The following is a 22504-nucleotide window of genomic DNA, read 5'->3' on the forward strand; positions in this document are numbered from 1 at the left end:
TAAAATCATTTTCCCTACCTTTGTTGTCTGGTGACTTTATTTTTCTGTGCTTTTAACTAAGGGGTCCTTTTATCAAGCTGCGGTAGGGGTTTAACATGCGGAATACCATGCGTTAAACCGCCTGCTGCGCTAACCACTAACGCCTGTATTGAGCATCAGCACAAAGAGATGGTCAGAAAGGCGAAAATCATTAGTGACCTCCAGATAACGCAGAACTCTGCGCACACCCATCTTTTTTAGGAGACGATCTTGATGTTTGGAATCTGATTGACATGGAACGCTGAAACCACCTTAGGCCTGCACTAGTGCTATGGCACTAGGCCCCAGCATATGACTTGCTAGCCAGGGAGTGTGCTCTGTGTGGTCTTTATGAAAAGGATATGTTCTCAAACCCACCACAGAAAAACACAGAGCAGTCCCCACTTCCTGGGACTATTAATTGCCCTTCCCCCACACAGATGGAAAGGAAATAACCATAGAAAACATAACAGTTCTCTCAAAGTTCGGGTGCCAAAAATTACCCCACTTTTTCAGAGTTACTCAGCAAAACAAACAGAAAGCTTATCCAAAAATATCCAGTTCAAACAGGCAGTTTAGTTCACTTGCCTTTAGTGATGCAGACTTTGGTTGCTCTGAACCAGCCTCTTCCAGCTCCATACATTCTGGCTGCTCACTGCTATCCAGAACTCTCAGCCCTGAGCATTCCTGCCTTCCTTGCTGCTCCTTCTCCTGCTCTGCCTCCCTAGCTGCTCTGCTCTCTGGAATAAAAGCCTGCAGTCATGCCCCAAACCCTCAGGTGGAAAGGCTTTCCTGTTGGTTCTAGTTTCAGCCTGCAGTGACTGCTGGGAAACAAGCTAGAGCTGTGTGCATGATATGGAACAGGCAAATCTGCTCTCCTGCTCCCTCTAGAGGCTAAAGAAAAAATGTCCTCAAAATGGTCAGTTTGAGGTTTAAAGTGAGCTGTTTCTAGTGCATCTGCTTCTGCTTTGTGCACTTCTCTGGCATTGTAGGCATAGGCTGAATACCACACTACACCAATGTTTGAAGGTGCTTCACGCCTTAGCGTAGGTGGACACTGTGGAAGACTTCTTAGATTTGAGAAGCGTAGCAATCACAAGCTCCAAATAGCCTTTACGTTCTAAGGCCGCACACTCAAGAGCCAAGCTGTAAGAGCAAAGCGATCCGGATCTTCCATGGCCACCAGGCCCAGAGTATGAAAGTCTATGGAGATGCTCAGGGGCAGACCATGTCCTACTCGCAGTCACATCAGATCTGCGTTCCAGGGTTTTCGCGGCTAGTCGGGAGCCACTAGAATGACTCAGTCTGGATGAGTCACAATTCTCCAAAGAACCCTGCCTATCATTGGGCAGGGTGGGAAGACGTATAGAAGAACATCTGGAGGCCATGGCTGTATGAGAGCATCGATCCCTATGCTTCCAGGCTTGAATCTTCAGCTGAAAAAGTGTGGTGCTTTCTTGTTTTGTGTTGTGGCCCTGAGATCGAGGCAGGTTTGACCCCAACATCACATAATCTTCTGAAACGCCTGAGGTGACAGAGTCCTCTCACCGGGATCCAGACTCTGATGACCTAGGAAGTCCACTTGAACATTGTCCACTCTGGCCACATGGGATGCTGTCAGTGTCAGGAGATGATGTTCTGCCCAAAGGAACAGAAGCCGAACCTCCTGAGCCAAAGAAGAGCTCTTGGTCCCTCCCTGTCGATTGACATAGGCCACTGCCGTCGCATTGTCAGAAAAAACTCGAACAACTTGCTCCTCTAGATGAGTCTGAAATGCTCTCAAGGCCAGCCAGACCCCTTGATTGAAACTTGGATCATAAAAATTTCAAGAACTCCAAGAAGGCAATTGGACCCTAGGGCATAGAGGCACCCTTAGATGACTCCTACTGGCGCTTCTTAGGCTGTGGAGAATCTTTTTCGTGATGGACAAAGCCGCAGAACCAAGCCCCAAAATAAATGCGGCTGCCCCAATGGGCTAGCTGAGCGTGTAATCACCTGCTTCTGTGAAGGGGAGGCTGAACCAGTAGTTACCAACCCCCTACTGTGCCACGCGGCATGTGGCGCAAAACACTCTAAATGCAGCAATTTTTCCCCAAAATTGGCATGAATCTACACAAGGAGACCCTAAGTACTCCATTCCAGCAGTTTTCTTGGCAAAATTTAAATTTTACAGAAGAAACAGGGAAAAGTTGCAAAAAGCTCATTAAAAATTCAAAATGGATGATGGACCCAAATTTACTTCAAAAACGCGCCAAAAATGACATTTCTGAAACTTTAAAAATTACAAAAATAATAAATTTAAGGTGGGGGAACACAGAGGATCATTAGGAAACCTTCAAAACCCCTCAAAATTAACTTTTAAAAGATCGATTTTGGAGCTTGTCAGCTCCTATAGTCACAGTTACCAGAGATACAGATAGCCTGCTGCTTTCCTCTAGCCTTCTTAATGGTCGGTTTAGAATTCATTGCCACACTGCTGGAAATTCATCTTTAAAGCTGATCTTCGGGCTGCTAGTCAAACACCCCTGTCTGACTATGCCTTCATCCCTGCAGACCACCAGATGCGTATCTGGATGGGCAGAGGTGTGAAAACGCAGCGGAACACTGCCGAGTCCCCTAAGCGCGCTACACAGTCTGTGCTCGAGCCCCTCTCCCCCCCCTCCCCGCTTAACAGAGAGTGAGACTAGGTCAGAACGGCCCTGAATTCCAAGGAAGACTAAGAAGACTGGCTAACAGGTACCCCAAAGGGATCAGCATGTCAGCTACAGACCGAAGTCTGTGAATTCTCAAGCAGGAAGCCTATTAAAATTGCTTGAAACACGAAAGAACCGTGAAAGGGAACTTCACCGAATTAAAACCGCCTGGGGAAAAAAGGAGGTCTAGCAATTATTCTTAAAGATGGATTTGAGTTCGAAGTATTAGATTCCAAAATGACCGACCAACTAGAAATTCTAGCCTGTAAAATTAGCAACCATCATCTAGAAGAATCTCTATCATGCATATTATTCTATGTCCCACCAAAAAGCTGGCCAAAAGCCAAAGAAGACTTCTGTGCATTTGTCCTAAACAATTCACTCGGTTCTTCTTACAATATCATCGCAGGAGACATAAACTTACACCTAGATGAAGAGGACAATACAAACGCGAAAGAGTTTAAAAACTTTCTATCCCTACTCAATTACAACCTCCCTCTACCCAAACAAACACATGAAAAAGGCCATCAGTTAGATATGGTAGCCATGTCCACAAAGGACATCCCAAACCCTGCCATCTCTAAACGTAAAGGCACCTGGTGTCATGATATCTGGTCTGATAATTTTACTTATTATTTCAAGCTAATTTGGTCTTATTCTAAATCTAAAACACGCCCAATAATAAAAAGAGAACATCACACCAGAGGCTATATTAATCCAATAGATTTCTGGTCACAATATAAATTGCAATCAGAGATAGAAGAAGGAATCGATTTCTGGGATTACTGGATGACAACCAGCACATCCATTTTAGATAAAATAGCCCCTATATGCAATAGCAAAAGCAATGCAAATAAATATAACAAATGGTTTGACACCGAACTTCTAAAACTGAAACAACTAGCTAGACGACTAGAAAGAACTTGGAAAAAAACAGGAGAACTAACAGACCGTAACAAATGGAGAGCTAACATAAAAATCTACAAACAAATGATAAAAGACAAACGTAAAGCATTCTACTCAATTAAAATCAACTCATCTTGTAATGGTTCACAAGGAATCAATACAAAAGAGCTATTCAACCTGATCACAAATTTATTTGACACCGCTCGCTACACCACACCCACACACAACTCTAAGTTACCCTCTGCAAATGACTTCGCACTACACTTTGATTTGAAAATTAAAAACCATTGTTCAACAAATGACCCTAGTGATCATCCGATACCTATCACCCAAGGAAATGTATACACCGGCAGACATGATCTGGAGCTCCTTTCAAGATTTAGAGTGGAACAATTACAACAGACTATATAACAAATACTCTAAATCCTATTGCGTTCTGGACTCATGCCCCCCCAGAAATCATGAAAGCGGCACCTTTAGTATTTAAACTATCGTTGATGCAATATTTGGCTCATAACCTAAAAACTGGGAAGTTCCTCTCTAATAATGGTCACATAATAATAACCCCAATTCTAAAAAATCGAAAAGAATCTTCAGCTATAATATCCAACTACAGACCAGTAGCAACCATTCCGTTTATTGTAAAAATTATGGAGGGATTGGTACACACCCAACTGATGGATTATCTGGATCAGTTCTCTCTCCTACATGAAACTCAATCCGGTTTTAGACCGTTATTCAGTACTGAGACAGTAATTGCGGCTATTTTAGACAATCTGCGCCTACTGTTTAGTAAGGGCCTTAATGCCCTGGTTATGCAATTCGATATGAGTTCTGCCTTTGATCTAGTAGACCACGGGAAACTGCTGCAATGCCTAGACGCCATTGGTATCAGGGACGAGGTGCTGAATTGGTTCCGTGGCTTCCTTATGTCCCACACTTATCAAGTACGTTTTGATTATGAACTTTCAGATACCTGGAGCAATCCATCCGGTGTGCCACAAGGGTCTCCGCTATCTCCATTGCTCTTCAACGTCTACATGTCCTCACTAGGCACGCAGTTAACCCAGTTAGGGATAAAACTATTTAGTTATGCAGATGATTTTACGATCATCATCCCATTTGTTAATTCTATCTCTGAAACTATTCCTAAAGCTTCAGAAGCCATAAACGTGATGGAGCACTGGATGACAACCTTTAGGCTCAAACTTAATTCAGAAAAGACAACTTTCTTCGTTGCTTCGCCACATCCACTTGAAACCAAATCACCACTATGTATCAATAATATTAATTACCCTATCCAACCTACCATAAAGATACTAGGTGTAACTTTGGATCAGTGCCTAACCATGAGAGACCAGGTGGACTCCTTGATCAGAAAGGGATTTTTCACTCTCTGGAAACTCAGATCCATTAAAGATTATTTCAATACAGCGGCATTCAGAACCCTAGTCCAATTCCTCGTACTGAGTCTACTTGACTACTGTAACATCGCCTATTTAGCAATTTTCCAAAAGAACATGCAGCGTTTACAATTGATGCAAAATGCAGCGGTCAAACTGATCTTTGGGCTGAGGAAGTTTGACCACGTGACACCCTACTACCGGCAGCTGCATTGGCTGCCAATGGAGGTGCGCGTAAAGTTTAAATTTGCCTGCTTCTGCTTCAAAGCACTACACGGACTTGCCCCTAAATATATAACTGACCTTTTCGTCTTCTCAGCCAACAGACACACGAGAAGCTCACATTCCAACTTCGTTTCCCCCCCAGTGAGAAGTTGTAAACTGAAAAAACACCATGAACATCTTCTCTCACACCAAGCAGCATCATGGGGTAAAGACCTAGAACAATTGCTTTCGCCCACTACTTATGAGGAATTTAGGAAACGTCTGAAAACACACCTGTTCCTAAAGTATCTAGACAACTGATCCTCTCTTCTCTCTACCCTCTATAGCGATTAACTTGTTCTATTGATCTCTCTCCTCAAAAATGGATTTCCTGTCCTATTAACCCTCTTTCTTCCTCCCCTCTTAAAGTCAATCAATTTGTACCTTTGCTTAATCTTTGTAAACCGCAAAGAACTTCACGGTATTGCGGTATATAAGCTGTTATTATTATTAAAAATAATAAATGTGAGAAAGTAGAACTTTAACACCTGCAGACATGCATGCAGAAGAGAAAGACTGATGGGAGGAGCTAAGCTAGCTTGTGAAGTCTCTAGAGCAGTGTTCTTCAACCTTTTGGCAGCTATGGACTGGCAGAAATAAAATAATTATTTTGTGGAACGGCACCGGTCCACAGACCAGCAATTGAAGATCAGTGGGCTAAGTCGTGCCCATCTCCACTCAATCTCCGCCCCCCTTAATAGTACTAATTGTAACACCATTTTTTTTCCATTCATTTTTCAAATAAGCACACAATATAATTGTATTAACACATAATGGTTAACCACAAAATTAAAATACACAAAGCACACTGTATGCTTTTCAACATTTATTCATACCAGAAAACAGATGATAATAATAATTTGTTTTTATATACCGCCGTTGTACAGAGCCATGGTGAGGCCTCACTTGGAGTACTATGTTCAGTTTTGGAGACCACACTACCGAAAGGACGTGCTGAGGATCGAGTCGGTTCAGCGAACGGCCACCAGGATGGTCTTGGGGCTCAAGGATCTCACGTATGAAGAAAGATTTAAAAAATTGCGGCTGTACTCACTTGAGGAAAGAAGAGAACGGGGAGATATGATTGAAACATATAAGTACATCACGGGACACATCGAGTCAGAAGATGATATCTTCTGGCTCATGGGACCCTCGACCACCAGAGGGCATCCGCTGAAAATCAGGGGAGGGAAGTTTCATGGCGACTCCAGGAAGTACTTCTTCACCGAAAGAGTAGTGGATCATTGGAACAGACTCCCACTCCAGGTGATAAAGGCCAGCAGCGTGACTGATTTTAAGAGAAAATGGGATACTCACGTGGGATCTTTAAGGGAGTAAATTCAGGGGAGGGGATACTTGGAATGGGCAGACTTGGTGGGCTATAGCCCTTTTCTGCTGCTTTTTTCTATGTTTCTATGTTTCTAACCAGCAGTTCATAGCGGTTTACACAATAGGTACTCAGCATACAATATAATAACATCATACATAATAAAATTCTAAGTAATTAATACAAGCATTAAAACTAATGAATAAAAAAAACACAATATAAACTAAAATAAGTATAGATAAAAAGATTAAAAGTACATTATAACTACATGATAATATGAAAATCAGTATTGTATATTATATTGTTTAAATAAGTGCATTGCACAAAGCTGTGGGCAGCGGCATCTTGCGCGCGTCCCATGCCTCATCTGGAAGCTTTCCCTCTGATGTTGCGACGTCAAATAGAAGGCTTTCCAGTTCAGGCGCAGGACGTGGTTAGGAGCCTTTTCCCACCGCTTTGTGCACTGCAGCACTCAGGGAGCCGGCCCGAAGACGCCATGTTGATCATATCGTGGACCGGTGGCTGAAGAACGCTGTCTTGGGCCCGATGAACATGCCGGCCCTGTGGACCAGCAGAAATTTTCTGCAGACCAGCACCGGTCCATGGACCAGCAGTTGAAGAACACTGCTCTATAGGCAGAGTGGAAAACCTGAAATGGTTCTCGGCTGCAGTCCATGCGGGTAAAGAGAAATAACCCTATGGTCTAGAACAGGGCTGCCTAAGTCCGGTCCACGAGATCTACTGGCAGGCCAGGTTTTCAGGATATCCACAATGAATATGCATGAGAGAGATTTGCCTGCACTGCCTTCTTGGTATGCAAATTGCTCTTTCATGCATATTCATTGTGGATATTCTGAAAACCTGGCCTGCCAGTAGATCTCGAGGACCGGATTTGGGCAGCCCTGGTCTAGAATGTCTTACCTATTGCACTGGAATTATCATTAGTACATGTAAAGTCTGCCTTTTGCCTTAATTGAATTCTGTTGGTAAAGCACAGTTACTTACCGTAACAGGTATTATCCAGGGACAGCAGGCAGCTATTCTCACATATGGGTGACGTCATCGACGAAGCCTCGATGCGGAAGCCTCGTAAGCAGACTTGAACATAAGAATTGCTGCTGCTGGGTCAGACCAATGGTCCATCCTGCCCAGCAGTCCGCTCACGCGGCGGCCCCAAGGTCCAGACCAGTGCTCCAAATGAGTCCAGTCTCACCAGTTTAGCATGAACTTGTCCAACTTTGTCTTGAAACCCTGGAGGGTGTTTTCCCCTATAACAGACTCCGGAAGAGCATTCCAGTTTTCTACCACTTTCTGGGTGAAGAAGAATTTCCTTACGTTTGTACGGAATCTATCCCCTTTCAATTTTAGAGAGTGACCTCTCATTCTCCCTACCTTGGAGAGGGTGAATAGTCTGTCTTTCTCTATTAAGTCTATTCCCTTCAGTATTTTGAATGTTTTGATCATGTCTACTCTCAGTCTCCTCTTTTCAAGGGAGAAGAGGCCCAGCTTCTCCAATCTCTCACTATACTGCAACTCCTCCATCCCCTTAATCATTTTAGTCGTTCTTCTCTGGATCCTTTCGAGTAGAAACTAGAAGTTCCGAGTTAGCCACACTGCGCATGCGCGAGTGCCTTCCCGCCCAGCACAGGGCGCGTCTCCTCAGTTTAGATAGATAGCAGAGAAGCCAACCAGGGGATGTGGGTGTGTTGTGAGAATAGTTGCGTGCTGTCCCTGGATAACACCTGTTATGGTAAGTAACTGTGCTTTATCCCAGGACAAGCAGGCAGCCTATTTTCACATATGGGTTACCTCCAAGCTAACCAGAATGGGATGGTGGGAGAGTTGGCAATTTAGGAGAATAAATTTTGTAATACTGTTTGGCCAAAATGGCCATCCCGTCTGGAGAAAACATCCAGACAATAGTGAGAAGTGAAAGTATAAACCGCAGACCAAGTAGCAGCCTTGCAAATTTCCTGAATAGGTGTAGATCTGAGGAAAGCTACTGAAGCTGCCATTGCTCTGACCTTATGGGCTGTGACTCTACTCTATAGGGGTAATCCAGCCTGGGCCTAGCAGAAGGAGATACAAGCAGCCATCTAGTTGGAGATGGTACGATTTGAGATAGGATGTCCCAACATATTTGAATCGAAGGAGACAAAAAGTTGAGGAGCAGTTCTGTGTGGTTTGGTGCGTTCCAAATAGAAGGCCAAAGCATGTTTACAGTCCAGAGTATGACGAGCTGATTCTCCAGGAAGAGAATGAGGCTTTGGAAAGAACACTGGAAGAACAATGGATTGACTGAGATGAAATTCCGAAACCACTTTAGGTAGGAATTTAGGATGAGTACGTAGAACCACCTTGTCATGATGGAACACAGTGAAAGGTGGATCAGCAACTAAAGCTTGCAGCTCACAGACTCTTCGAGCAGAAGTGAGGGCAATGAGAAACACCACTTTCTAAGTGAGATACTTCAGATGAGCCGTAGATATTGGTTCAAATGGAGGCTTCATCAATTGAGCAAGAACAACATTGAGGTCCCAAACCACTGGAGGAGGTCCCAAACCACTGGAGGCAGTTTGAGAGGAAGTTTGACAATGAAAAGTCCTTTCATGAATCTGGAAACCAGCGGATGAGCAGAGAGGGGTTTCCCCTTCAATAGGCTGATGGAAAGCAGCAATTGCACTGAGATGGACTCGGATCGATGTAGACTTGAGGCCAGAGGTGGGAAAGTGCAAAACGTAATCTAAAGCAGAAGATAAGGAGGAATGTTGAGGCTCCTTATCGTGAGAAAAACACCACGTAGAAAATCTAGTTCATTTTTGGTGATAGCATTGTCTAGTGGTAGGCTTCCTAGAAACCTCTAAAATGTCTCTTACAGATTGAGAAAACTGAAGAGGAGTTATGTTGAGAGGTACCAAGCTGTCAGGTGCAGAGACTGCAGGTTGGGATGAAGCAGAGATACTTGACTCTGTGTAAGCAGAGAAGGAAAAACTGGTAGAAGGTATGCCTCCCTGCTGCTGAATTGAAGTAGAAGGTAGTACCAAGGTTGTCTCTGCCACCGATGAGCAATCAGAATCATAGTGGCATGGTTGTTCTTTAACTTGACAAGAGTCTTGAGAATGAAAGGAAATGGGGGAGTGCATGCAGGAAGAGATTCGTCCATTCCAGAAGAAAAACATCTGCCTCGAGGCGATGAGGAGAATAGATCCTGGAGCACAACTGAGGCAGTTTGTAGTTGTGGGGAGACACAAAGAGATCTATCTGAGGCGTTCCCCACTGTGCAAAAATGTGATGAAGAGGCAAGGAATTGAGTGTCCATTTGTGAGGTTGCAGAAGACGACTCAAGTTGTCGGCCAAGCAATTTTCCGCCCCTTGGATGTAGACAGGTTTGAGGAAGGTGTTGTGGCGGATTGCCCAGTCCCAAACCTTCAGAACTTCTTGACAAAGGAAGGATGATCCTGTCCCTCCCTGTTTGTTGACATAGTTCATGGCGACTTGGTTGTCCCTCCGAATGAGGACTACCTGATCTTGAAGATATTTAAGAGCTTTGAGAGCCTTGAAAATCGCTCTGAGTTCCAACAGATTGATGTGACATTGACGATCCATACTGGTCCAGTGGCCTTGAGTACGGAGACCATCGAGATGAGCGCCCCAAGTGTAGGTTGAGGAATCTGTTGTGAGGACCTTCTGATGGGGGCGTTTGAAACAGCAAGCCTCTGGAGAGATTGGAAGAGAGCATCCACCAGCGTTGAGAGACTGTCTCAATGAAGGAGTGACTGTAATGTGTTGAAAAAGTGGGTCGCAAACCTGTGTCCACTGAGATGCCAGGGTCTACTGAAGAATTCTGAGGTAAAGTCTGGCAAAAGGAGTCACGTGTACTGTGGAGGCCATGTGACCTAGAAGTACCATCATGAGTCTCGCTGAGATGGAAGAGCGGGAAGATACTGTATGACAGAGTTGAAGGAGAGCTTCCAGACATTGTTGCAGAAGGAATGCTCTGAGTTGGATAGTATCCAGAACAACTCCGATGAATTGTAGATTCTGAGAGGGCTGAAGTTGGGATTTGGGAAAGTTGATCTTGAATCCCAAAATTTATAGGAACCACGTAGTCTATTACGTCGCTACAATATCCTCCTAAGATATTGAATCTTTGATGAGCCAGTCGTCGAGGTAGGGAAATACCTGAAGACCATGGTTCCGTAGAGCTGCTGCTACCACTACCAGGCACTTGGTGAACACTCTGGGAGAGTAAGCCAGGCCAAAGGGCAGCACTCTGTATTGATAATGCAGATTCCCCACCCGAAATCTGAGATATTGATGGGAGGCCAGATGAATGGGAATATGAGTGTAGGCCTCCTTGAAATCCAGAGAGCATAACCAGTTGTTCTGATCTAGAAGGGGATAAAGGGATGCCAGGGACAACATTCAAAATTTTTCTTTGACTAAAAATTTGTCGAGAGCCCTGAGATCCAGAATGGGCCGCAGATCACCTGTCTTCTTCGGAACAAGGAAGTAACGGGAGTAAAAACCCTTGTTCTGCTGTTCCAACGGAACTGGTTTGATGGCATGGAGATGAAGCAGAGCTTGAGCTTCCTGAAGAAGTGCGGTCTGGGATGGACTGGAAGGATACTCTCTTGGAGGAAGCTCTGGTGGAACCTGAGTGAAATGAAGACAGTATCCTTCCCTGATGATGGACAGCACCCAGAGGTCGGATGTGATTGTCTCCCATCAGTGGTAAAAATGATGAAGACGATCTCCAATAGGGGGAAGAAAGGGGAGAGACAGAATGGTAGAGGTTATGCTCTGCTTTAAATAGTTAAAAAGGCTGTGTAGCCTTAGGTGCAGCAGAAGGTTGAGATTTCTGTTGCTTCTGATTCTGCTGTTTCTTGAGAGGAGGGCGAGTGTAAGGAGCCGCTCTCGGAGCAAAACGCCTCTGGAAAATTGGAGGAGGGCATGCAGACTTGGCAGGAGCTGGCTTTGGCTTAGGTCTGACAATAGAAGCAAAGGATTTTTCTTGCTCAGATAATTTCTTGGTGGCTGCCTCAATAGATTCATCTAAGAGGTCATTGACTGCACAAGGAATATTAGGCAAGCGGTCCTGAAGATTAGGATTCACTGAAGAGGTCTCATACCGCGTCAAGGAGAAGAAAAGAGCATTTCTCTCATACAAGCGCACCGGGGAGAAAGAAGCGAACATTGAATACAAGACAAAGTCCGCAGTGGTCAAAACAGCAGTCAGGGAGGCCAAACTTCGAATGGAAGAAACTCTAGCGAGGAATATTAAGAAAGGGGACAAATCCTTCTTCAGGTACATTAGCGACAGGAAGAAGAACACAAATGGGATAGTACGCCTTAGAACTCCAGATGGGAGTTATGTGGAAACAGATTCAGATAAAGCTAAACTGCTAAATGATTACTTCTGCTCTGTCTTTACCTGTGAGGCACCAGGGAACGGGCCTCAGTTGGAAACAAAGCAATGCATGGAAGATCCATTTCAGAATTTTGAGTTCACAACTGCTGATGTTTACAGAGAACTGTCAAGACTCAAGGTGAACAAGGCCATGGGGCCGGACAATTTACACCCACGAGTGCTCAGAGAGCTATGCGATGTTCTAGCGAAACCGTTAGCCATGCTCTTCAATCTCTCCCTAAGTACGGGGAGAGTCCCCCTGGACTGGAAAACAGCTAACGTCGTTCCTCTGCACAAAAAGGGATGCAGAGCAGAGACTGCGAACTACCGACCAGTGAGTCTCACATCAATTGTGTGTAAACTCATGGAAACTCTACTTAAAGGAAAATTAGACACGATTTTGGATGAGGGAGACCTAAGGGATCCCCGTCAACATGGATTCACTAGGGGTAGGTCTTGCCAATCCAATCTTATCAGCTTCTTCGATTGGGTGACGGGAAAGCTGGACCTGGGAGTGTCTCTGAACATAGTGTACTTGGATTTCAGCAAAGCGTTTGACAGTGTCCCGCACCGCAGACTATTAAACAAGATGAAGTCGATGGGTCTAGGCGAGAAGCTAACTGCATGGGTCAATGATTGGCTGAGTGGAAGACTTCAGAGAGTGGTGATCAACGGCACCCTCTCTGAGACATCGGAGGTAACTAGCGGAGTGCCGCAGGGCTCGGTCCTGGGACCATCTCTTTTCAACATATTCATAAGAGACTTGACCCAAGGGCTTCGGGGTAAAGTAACACTGTTCGCCGACGACACCAAACTGTGTAATATAGTAAGTGAAAACAATCTTAAGGATAGTATGACGCAGGATCTGATCACGTTGGAAAACTGGTCCTCGACATGGCAGCTGGGCTTCAACGCTAAGAAATGTAAGGTCATGCATCTCGGCTGCGGAAATCCATGCAAAACTTACACCTTGAATGGAGAAACACTAGCTAAGACTTCAGAAGAACGGGACTTGGGGGTGATCGTCAGTTCAGACATGAAGGCTGCCAAACAAGTGGAGCAGGCCTCATCCAAGGCAAGGCAAATGTTGGGATGTATCAATAGAGGCTTCATCAGCCGTCAACCTGAAGTCATAATGCCGCTCTACAGAACCATGGTGAGACCTCACCTGGAATACTGTGTGCAATTTTGGAGACCACACTACCAAAAAGACGTGCTTCGAGCTGAGTCGGTCCAGCGAATGGCCACTAGAATGGTCTCCGGACTCAGGAGTCTCCCATACGAGGAAAGACTGAACAAACTGCAGCTCTACACTCTTGAGGAGCGTAGAGAAAGGGGACATGATTGAGACGTTTAAGTACATCACAGGTCGTGTCGAGGCGGAAAGCGATATATTCTGCCCCAAGGGATCCTCGATCACAAGGGGACACCCGTTCAAACTCAGAGGAGGGAAATTTAATGGTGACACCAGGAAGTATTTCTTTACAGAAAGGGTAGTAGATCACTGGAACAAACTTCCGGTGCAAGTGGTCGAGGCCACCAGTGTACTCGACTTTAAAAATAAATGGGACATCCACGTAGGATCCCTACGGGGGTCGAGCTAAGGAACTGGGTCATTAGTACTCGGACTCGATGGGGTGGGACAGAAGAGTGGGCAGACTTGGTGGGCTGTAGCCCTTTTCTGCCGTCATCTTTCTATGTTTCTATATTTCTATGTCAATGATACGAAGCCAGGCAAGGCGATGCATTGCTACAGAACAAGCAGCCGCCCGGGCAGACAACTCAAAGGCATCATAAGAAGACTGAAGTAGATGTAATCTAACTTGTGATAGAGAAGGGATGACTTCTTGAAATTCAAAGTGCTTTTGAGTATCTAAACAACTAAGAAATTTAGTCAAGAGCAATGAGGAACTCAAAATAAGTGACAAAATGGAAATTGTAATTGAGGACTTTAGAGGACATCATAGCATTTTGACAGATGTAACGTCCAAATTTGTCCATAGTTTTCCCTTCTCTTCCAGGAGGAACCGTAGCATAAACCTTGGAAGGATGGGATCTTTTCAAGGAAGACTCCATGAGTAGGGATTGGTGAGATAACTGTGAATTCTCAAATCTTTTACAATGGAGAGTTTTATATCTGGAGTCTAATGTGCCTGGAACAGCTGGAATTGCATAAGGAGTCTCCAGATATCTGGTAAAAGTTTGGGACAAAAGCTTGTGAAGAGGAAGCTTAAGTGACTTTGCCGGAGGTTGAGGAAGATACATGACTTTGAGATACTCCTTAGAAACAGCATCCAATTGAAGGTCCAAGTCAACAGCCATCTGACGAAGAAAAGAAGAGAAAGATAGCTGATCCGGTAATGCCTTGTCTCGAGAAGGACTCGAGGTCATCGAGGCAGCCTGGGTCGAAGATGAAGGTTCGTCTGGAAAAAAGGCATCAAAAGAATAGGAAGACTTGAACGAAGCAATCGAAACTGCTGAGTCCTCAAGGTCTGGAAGTGGAGACCTCGATCGAGAAGTCGGTGGTCTAGTAGAAGTAGGTGTAGATCGAGGCTTAGTTGAAGGACACTCTTTAGAAGAACTATGCCTGGAAGGATGCCTCGATGAAGGTCTCGATCGTCGATGAGAACGGTGCTTGGAAGCAGATCTCGAAGATCGAGGAGACTTTGCCCCGGAGAGAGAAGCAGCCGATGCCACCAAAGAATGGATAGGACTGGAGGCTGTGTGTCGAAGCTCCAGAAGATTGATGGAGGAACCTCGATGCACTCCCAAAGACTCTTCTCCTTGTATGGAGTGAGAGGATTCCTGCCGAGGCACTTGCAAAGAATCTGCTCCTTGCTTCACGTGCTTAGATGCCAGACCTGACACTCACAGAGACTTTGCTCCCTGCATAGAGTGTGTAGACTCAGACTGAGGCATAGGAAGAGGCTCGACCTCACGGGAGTCTGCAGAATGCCCAGGCTGGATTAGAGTAGCTAGCTTCAGTCTCATTTTGGTGAGGAACTGAACAAATTGCTGCTCTAACATGGTCTGGAAAGAATCCGGCAAGGATGGATCCGCGTCTGAAACCAGACCACCTGCCTTGGCTGGAGGTTCCACCGAGGCAATGGAAATGTGCTTCGACTTAGAAGTCTTAGGCACCTTAAGCACCACCGTTGGTAATGTCTGCTGAGTTATCTGACCTGAGGATACCAGGGAAGATAAAGCAGACGTCGCCGAAGAAAGAGCTGCTGCAAACGAGGAAGGTCTGATGAGGTTCAAGGTCGAAGCAGTGGAGGCAGGAAGGCCCTTGGTCGAAGGCGAGATCGAGGTCGGCTTCGGAGTTGAGGAAGTGGTCGAATCCATCTGGAAGAGCTTCTCCACTGAAAGTAGACGACGTTTAAAGGCTCGAGGTTGAAGAGTAGCACAGCGTTCGCACGACTTCGGATGATGTTGTGGCCCAAGGTACTTGAGGCACCTGCTCTGTGGGTCCATGAGAGAAATTGCACGCTGGCACTGGCTACACTTCTTCAAGCCTGTAGCTGGCTGGGACATAGAAGCCCCTGGCTATGGCCGAGTGGCCTGCCCCGGCAACCGAACAGAAGAAATAACATTTTTTTTTTCTTTTAAACTAGAAATAAAATAAAGTAAGTGCAGCAATTCGTGAAGAAAAATAACACAAACCGCAGTGAGAGAAGGCACAAAGTAAGTAAGTTAAACACAGAGAGTCAAAGACGGACTTCTTGGCTCCACAGAAAACTGAGAAGACGCGCCCTGTGCTGGGCGGGAAGGCACTCGCGCATGCGAGGTGCGGCTGACTCGAAACTTCTAGTTTCTACAAGCAAGTCTGCTTGCGAGGCTTCCGAATCGGGACTCCGTCGATGATGTCACCCATATGTGAGAATAGGCTGCCTGCTTGTCCTGGGATAATGATAGGTATAGGTTTATTCAATAATATTCCTTCTATTAAATGGCCCATCACCATTCCCAGAAGTCTAAAACCCAACCATACCCTTGCCATGTTTTTCATTTGTTTAAGCTTCATATAAATTGGTAAAATAGAAGTAAAAGTCACTAGCAAGTTTAAAGACCCCTTAAAAATTAGAAGATGTTATCACATTATTCGCTTTATCTTTACCAGAGACATCTCTTAACCCATATAAAGAACCAAACAAAGGGCCCTTTGGCAGAAGTCTGACTGCTCATCAGATTTTTTGTAGAGGTGGTTTCTGAGATTGGTGACAGAGGGGCGGAGCTTAGCCCAAGTTTGCAAAGCACAGACCTAGTTCAGGAGCAGAGGCCCCGGTGAAGGGGTTGGGAGGATTAGATATTGCATAACTCCTTACCCAGCTGGACCCAGCACAGAAACTGCCGGGTGGTTTAACACGCGGTATTACACGCGTTAAACCCCTACCGCAGCTTGATAAAAGGACCCCTTAGAAAAATACCTGAAAATAATAAAACCGCAGAGCAGACACACATTTGAGAAACTTGCTTGCAAAAAACAAACTAGAGGTGGGGGTAGGAGCAACCCCCTGGGAAGCAGGTGGAGTTGAAAAGATGACTCATAGTTTTCTGCAAGCAATCTGTAGGTTTAGATGCAAAACCTTAATGTTTGGAACCACTAGACACATTGCACTAGAATAATTAGTTCAAATACCTATCTTCATTTTCAGAAATTGTTAAAAACATTTTTATATGTAAAATATTAGTCAAGTTGATAATTGTTATTCGCTGTTTATGTTGATATGGTTCATATTATCCAATAAATAAATTAATGCAATTCAGACAGACCGAGCTCTTAAGAGCATTTGCACTAAATGGTGAAGCTTCTTTGCCATTGTCTGACACATTGGTATTTTCAATGACAAAAGCAAGATCTGTTAAAACTAAAGTTGCTATTTTCACCCTAATTTCTTTTTATTAAGAGGAACATGAAAATTGGTATATGCATACGATTGCTCCAAAACATCTTAATACAAGTCACCATTGTCTGGTAATATTTAGTAATATAAAGATGCTTTAACGTAATTATGATTTTATGTCTCAGGTTAAAAAATTGATTTACATAACACTCAATATGTCTACCTTTAAGTCTTTTATTTTCTGTTTCTCAAAATTGTCAATTGTTTCTTCCAGTTGACGACTTATACGAGCAGCATCCATTGTAGCTCTCTGGAGTTCACTTTCAGCCTGTCAAAATAAAAAGTCAAAAGTGAAACAGCTACTCTGAAAACTAGTTTTTAACAAGTGAAAGAAGTGTGAATATCAATCTTCTTGGGATCCATATTCAAGGAGATTTATGAGCTTAGCAGTGGCTGCTACACATATAAATCCTTTGTGGATTTTTCAGTGGCACTAAATAAATTATTCATTTATTTAGCCCATCCTCCCAAAGGAGCCCAGAATGGGTTACAAGAGTACATTCACAATATTGGTCAGGACATGACATAAGTGATCATACAGTTCTTTTTTAAGTTCGAAGATTTTATTGATTTTAATATACAATAAGTACAAAAAAAAAGAAATGTTAATGAGGCAAGATACAGATACGTTGTACGTATAATACAGATTAGGGTTTCATACAAAATTATCTATGTAATACAACAGTCTGATCTAAGCCTTTATATAAGAGAGAAATGTTGACAAAACGCACAGCCACAGCCACTAGAACATCCAAGGTACAGAGAGACAGCTAAATTATAATCCGGCACCAGGTCTACACATGAATCATAACATAGGGGGGTATCTGATGTGGAGCACAGTTCATGACTCAATAACTGAATGCCATCAACCGGTATTGCAAAAGGTATTGACCGGACTCCAAATCTTCACATAGGAGAACATGGATCTGTGCTTTTCTGCTATCACACTTTCATATTTCGCTGTAAGGCATACTGTGTTCCACCATGTGTTATAATTCGTCTGAGAGAGATCCTTCCAGCAGTGTAGTATGTTTTTGAGGGCTATAAATAACAGGATGTGAAGTAATCTAGCATTATGAACAGGCAACGAATGGCGGAGTCCATGATGTCCTAATATAATTTATTGGATTTATTGGTTCTTGTATATCCAGAATAGAGGAGATGGTTTCCCAAACATTACTTCAGTATACAGAGAGGTGTGAGCATTCGTATATCATATACATTAGCTTTCCCTCCTGAGATTTATATGACCAGCAAGTAGGAGAAAGACCATCAGAAAGTTTAGAAACCTTTACTGGAGTCCAGTGAGTTCTATGTAGAAGGAAGAACATAGACTGAAGCACACTGGCTGAGCGAGAAGATTTGAACATGCTAGTCCAGACATCCTGCCAGTCCACATCTTCCGTCGAAAGACCCAAGTCTTCGTGCCAAGCATTCATCATGGTGGATAATGAAGAAGTGTTGGGCTTACGCATAATAGTATACCATTGTGAAGCAATCCCTTTTTTGTTATTATTGATTAGAGATATCTGCAGTAGTAGATCCGGGGTATCTTTTAACATCCCAACATCTGGAAAGATAGCAGACAAACAGTGTCTCAATTGTAGCCAGTGAAAGTGTTGGTGGTGAGGTAGACTATATTGAGCTTGTAAATCAGTGAAGGAGATCCATTGAGAGTTCTTAATTAAGTCCTGAAGAGACCAGATCCCACAATTCTGCCAGTTTCCAGTTAAGAATTCCATCCTGTATCTTTATGCGATCGTTATGCCATAGTAATATCCGACGAGACTCGTGCCACTTGATTTCCATCAAATTATCATAGGCCCTTAGCACAACCAGTGTAGAGTAATAAATTGGTTGACTTTTATCATTTGGTTTTAGAGGGGAGGATAGGGCAAAAGCAAGGCGATTACTTCTGTGCAGACATTTTTACAGTTGTAGCCAAGTAGGAAGGTTAGACATAGGGCAGTCAATGAGCCACTGAGAATCATGCCTCATTATAAAAGCCTGATGGTAGTGTAGGAAATCAGGAAAGTTTACTCCACCCATAGTTTTCTCAAGTTTCAGTTTTTTCAAAGCTATTCGAGGCTGTTTATTCTGCCATAGAAAGGCGGTTAAGCACCGTTCGATGTCATGGTAAGTGCGCCTTTTGAGCAAAAATGGCAACATGCTCAGTACATAGTTTATTTTAGATAACAACATCATCTTGATGGTATCTAAGCGACCCCACCACGACAGTTTAAGAGGGGACCATTTCTGAGTGGATTCTTTGATGATACTTAGAATGTGGTCTGTGTTAAACTGCTCCATATCTTCCAGTGTAAGACCAACGTAGATGCCCAAGTATTTAATCTTAACTGGATTCCAGATGAAACCATGCATTACCATTTCATGCTTGTCCTCAATGCAATTTATTGGCATTAACTCTGATTTAGTTGTGTTCAATTTGTAGCCTGAAACCAACGCATAACTATCTATCATCTTCAAGACAGATGGTATGGAATCTGGTGTCACATAAAGAATGACATCATCAGCATATGCCGAGAGTTTAATTTCCATGTCAGCATGAACAAATCCTCTAATGGTGATATCTGCGCGTATGGCAGCCAGCAAGGGTTCCAATGCCAGATTGAATAATAGAGGAGATAGTGGGCATCCTTGACGAGTTCTTCTCATAGGACAGAAAGAGTCAGAGAGTTGACCGTTAATGCACAATCTAGTGGTTGGGGCATAGTATAACACCTTAATCATTTGAATGAATCTCTCAGGGAAGCCAAACTTTGAGAAGGTAGCGAATAGGAATGGCCATTCCACTCTGTCGAAAGCCTTCTCAGCATCCAGAGCTAAGAATGCAAGTTTATTAGATTGTGATTGAGATACCAAGATGATATTTGTTAAGGTACGAGTATTATTAGATGAGTGTCGTCCAGACATGAATCCAGTTTGATCTTCAGAAATCAAGAAAGGTAGGACTTCTTGTAATCTAGTGGCTATTAATTTAGCATAGATCTTAGCATCCACGTTAATCAAGGAGAGTGGCCTATAGTTACTGACACTTATTGTCGCTTCGGTAAAAGAACCATTTGCCATTCCTTGTTTCGACATGTGGATGAAGAAGTGTTGTAGGTGTGGGGACAAAGATGTTTTGAAAGCTTGATAAAATTCGAATGTAAGTCCGTCTGGGCCCGGAGCTTTATTTGTCGCCATGCTGCTGATCATATCTATTATTTCTAATTCTGATATGGGAGATGTCAAACCATCTAATGTTCCAGTTCAGGCAGGAGAGGTAAAGTGACTCCGTTAAGGAATGTGTAGGGGTCGTGAGACTCACAGGATTCTGATCTGTATAGATCTATATAAAACTTTTTAAATTCCTCTAGGATTTTGGGCGTGGTGGATATAACAGTATTAGCTGATTTGGTTAGAGCGGAAATAAATTTTTGTTCGCCTTTATGCTTTAAGTATGAAGCCAGTAAGTGACCCGATTTGTTATTTTCAGCATAATAATGAGCAGCTTGGACGAATACCTTATGTGCCGCTGATTTCCTCAATATGGAGTTATATTGGAATCTATGTTTCAGCAACTCACCCAAGAGAGAAGGGTTATTGATGTCAGATTGATGTGCCAATTCTTTTGTTTTAATTAATTTCTTTAGATTGCGTTGTTCAGATATGTACTTTTTAAAAATCATTGTGCTAAAGGATATGATTACTCCCCGTATATAAGCTTTGAAAGCATCCCAAGTGACACTCCAACTGGTCATCTCCGGAGTGTTAAAGTGAAAAAAATTCAATGATAGCTTTTTCGATATGTTCCTTAAAACCGTCTTCAGTGAGTAGGGCAGAATTAAATCTCCAAGTCTTGGTTGGGACAGGTGAGACAATATTGTCTAGCATAAGTGTTATTGCAGCGTGATCTGACACTGAGATATCTTTAATTGTGGAGTCTAAGAGGGAAGGCTGGAGAGAGCTGCTGATGAGAAACATGTCAATCCTTGAATAGGTTCCATGAGGAGGAGAGTAGAAAGTGTACTCTCATTTGGATGAACTAGTCTCCAAGCATCAATTAGCTCAAGTTGTGCCATAATATCTGAAAGAGTCACTCCGGCCTTAGAAGGCTTGAGCTTAGGTACGGATAATTTGTCCATTTGTGGGTTCAGAATAAGGTTAAAGTCTCCCGCAATTATGTGATGATTAGCAATGGAGTTCACTAACAGATTGGCAATTTCTTCGAAGAACTCAGGACAGTCCAAAGTTGGGACGTAAATGTTAGTGATGGAGATAGAAGAATTGCGTATGTCCAAAATGAGTTGAACCCATCTACCATTAAGGTCTTGAGACGATGAGAGAATTTTAATGTCCGGTCTATTCTTGATTAAGATAAGGACACCATTTCTTATTCCATTAGCAGGAGAAAAATATGGTTGGTGGCCTCAGTAGCACACGAGTGGGTTTCTTGGAGTAAAATAACTGGTTGTGAGAAGCTTAGATAGGATAAATTTTTTTTCCTCTTTATGACATTATTAAGACCATTGACATTCAGTGATATTACATTAAGTAACATCGTATTGTGAAATAGTGGTGATAAGAGATAATAAAGACAGGTATGCTAGTGGCTCATAAAAATATACAATCAGTGACCACTCTCTACCAAATACGACTACTAAAGCTGTGGTTGTGTCAACATTCCTCCAGCAGGAAAAAATTCCCATACTGAAACACATACTGGGTTAGAGAGGAGAAAGAAGACCAGCCACCCGAAGCCAGTCCTCCCACAGTGTCATATATTATGGAAGGAGACCATTGTTCCAAAAGAAGAAATGGTCCGTGGAAAGAATACTCTAAAGATATAAGGCACATTAATAAATTTTAACTAGGACAGATGTGAAATTTTGCAACAATTACAAACAGCAGCAAACAAAGTACTACATTCCTTATGCACAAATTGTGCGTGTTATTAAATGTTGGCACAGAAATCAAAATACCTGTTTTAAGAGTAGAGCAATAATACACAGGTCATAGAACAAGATCCCTGCACCCAAATAAATACCCAAAACAATAGGGCAAGATAGTGGTAAAAAAGATATAGTAGTCCACCATATGAACCAGGCCAAGCCAAACGAACCTTTTAAAAATAAATAAATTAAATAAATAAATAAATAAAAAGGAAAAAAAATCGCTCCAGAGAGCATGCGATAGCTTAGTTCCTTTATTGTTTGGTTTAAATTGCTATTAGATAGAGGAACAAAATATCAACTAAAAGGGAGGATATATAAAAAGATTCTTGACTTATTGAGGACAATAAAATTACTGGAGAAACACATGCTAAATTAATACACAGACAAGTAACACTATCAGCTAAGGGAGCATAGTGGTACACTGTGCTATAGTAAATGATATATGCAACTAGAAAGAAACGTGCCTCGGTGATACGCATGAATAGTGATGCAGGAAGAGCATGATATCAGCTGTGTTGTTAATAGACAAAAGCAGTGATGGAGCATACCTGATAATGTCCAGAATAGGAGCAGTGCATATGAAGGTACAAAATAGCAGAACACATATGGGTAGAAACAGTC

The 22504-nt window shown here is 43.1% G+C and overlaps 1 protein-coding gene across 1 annotated transcript in view; it reads right to left on the reverse strand.

Moving 5' to 3' along the window:
- CIBAR1 (CBY1 interacting BAR domain containing 1) overlaps window positions 1–22504 on the reverse strand; it is a 276006-nt gene that overhangs the window by 101700 nt on the left and 151802 nt on the right. Inside the window, exon 6 of the mRNA XM_033934820.1 lies at window positions 17089–17193. Within this exon, the coding sequence (XP_033790711.1) occupies window positions 17089–17193 (105 nt within the window). The remainder of the gene's footprint in view (window positions 1–17088; window positions 17194–22504) is intronic.

Source organism: Geotrypetes seraphini, chromosome 2 (genome assembly GCF_902459505.1).
Source record: "Geotrypetes seraphini chromosome 2, aGeoSer1.1, whole genome shotgun sequence".
Lineage (NCBI taxonomy): Eukaryota > Metazoa > Chordata > Amphibia > Gymnophiona > Dermophiidae > Geotrypetes > Geotrypetes seraphini.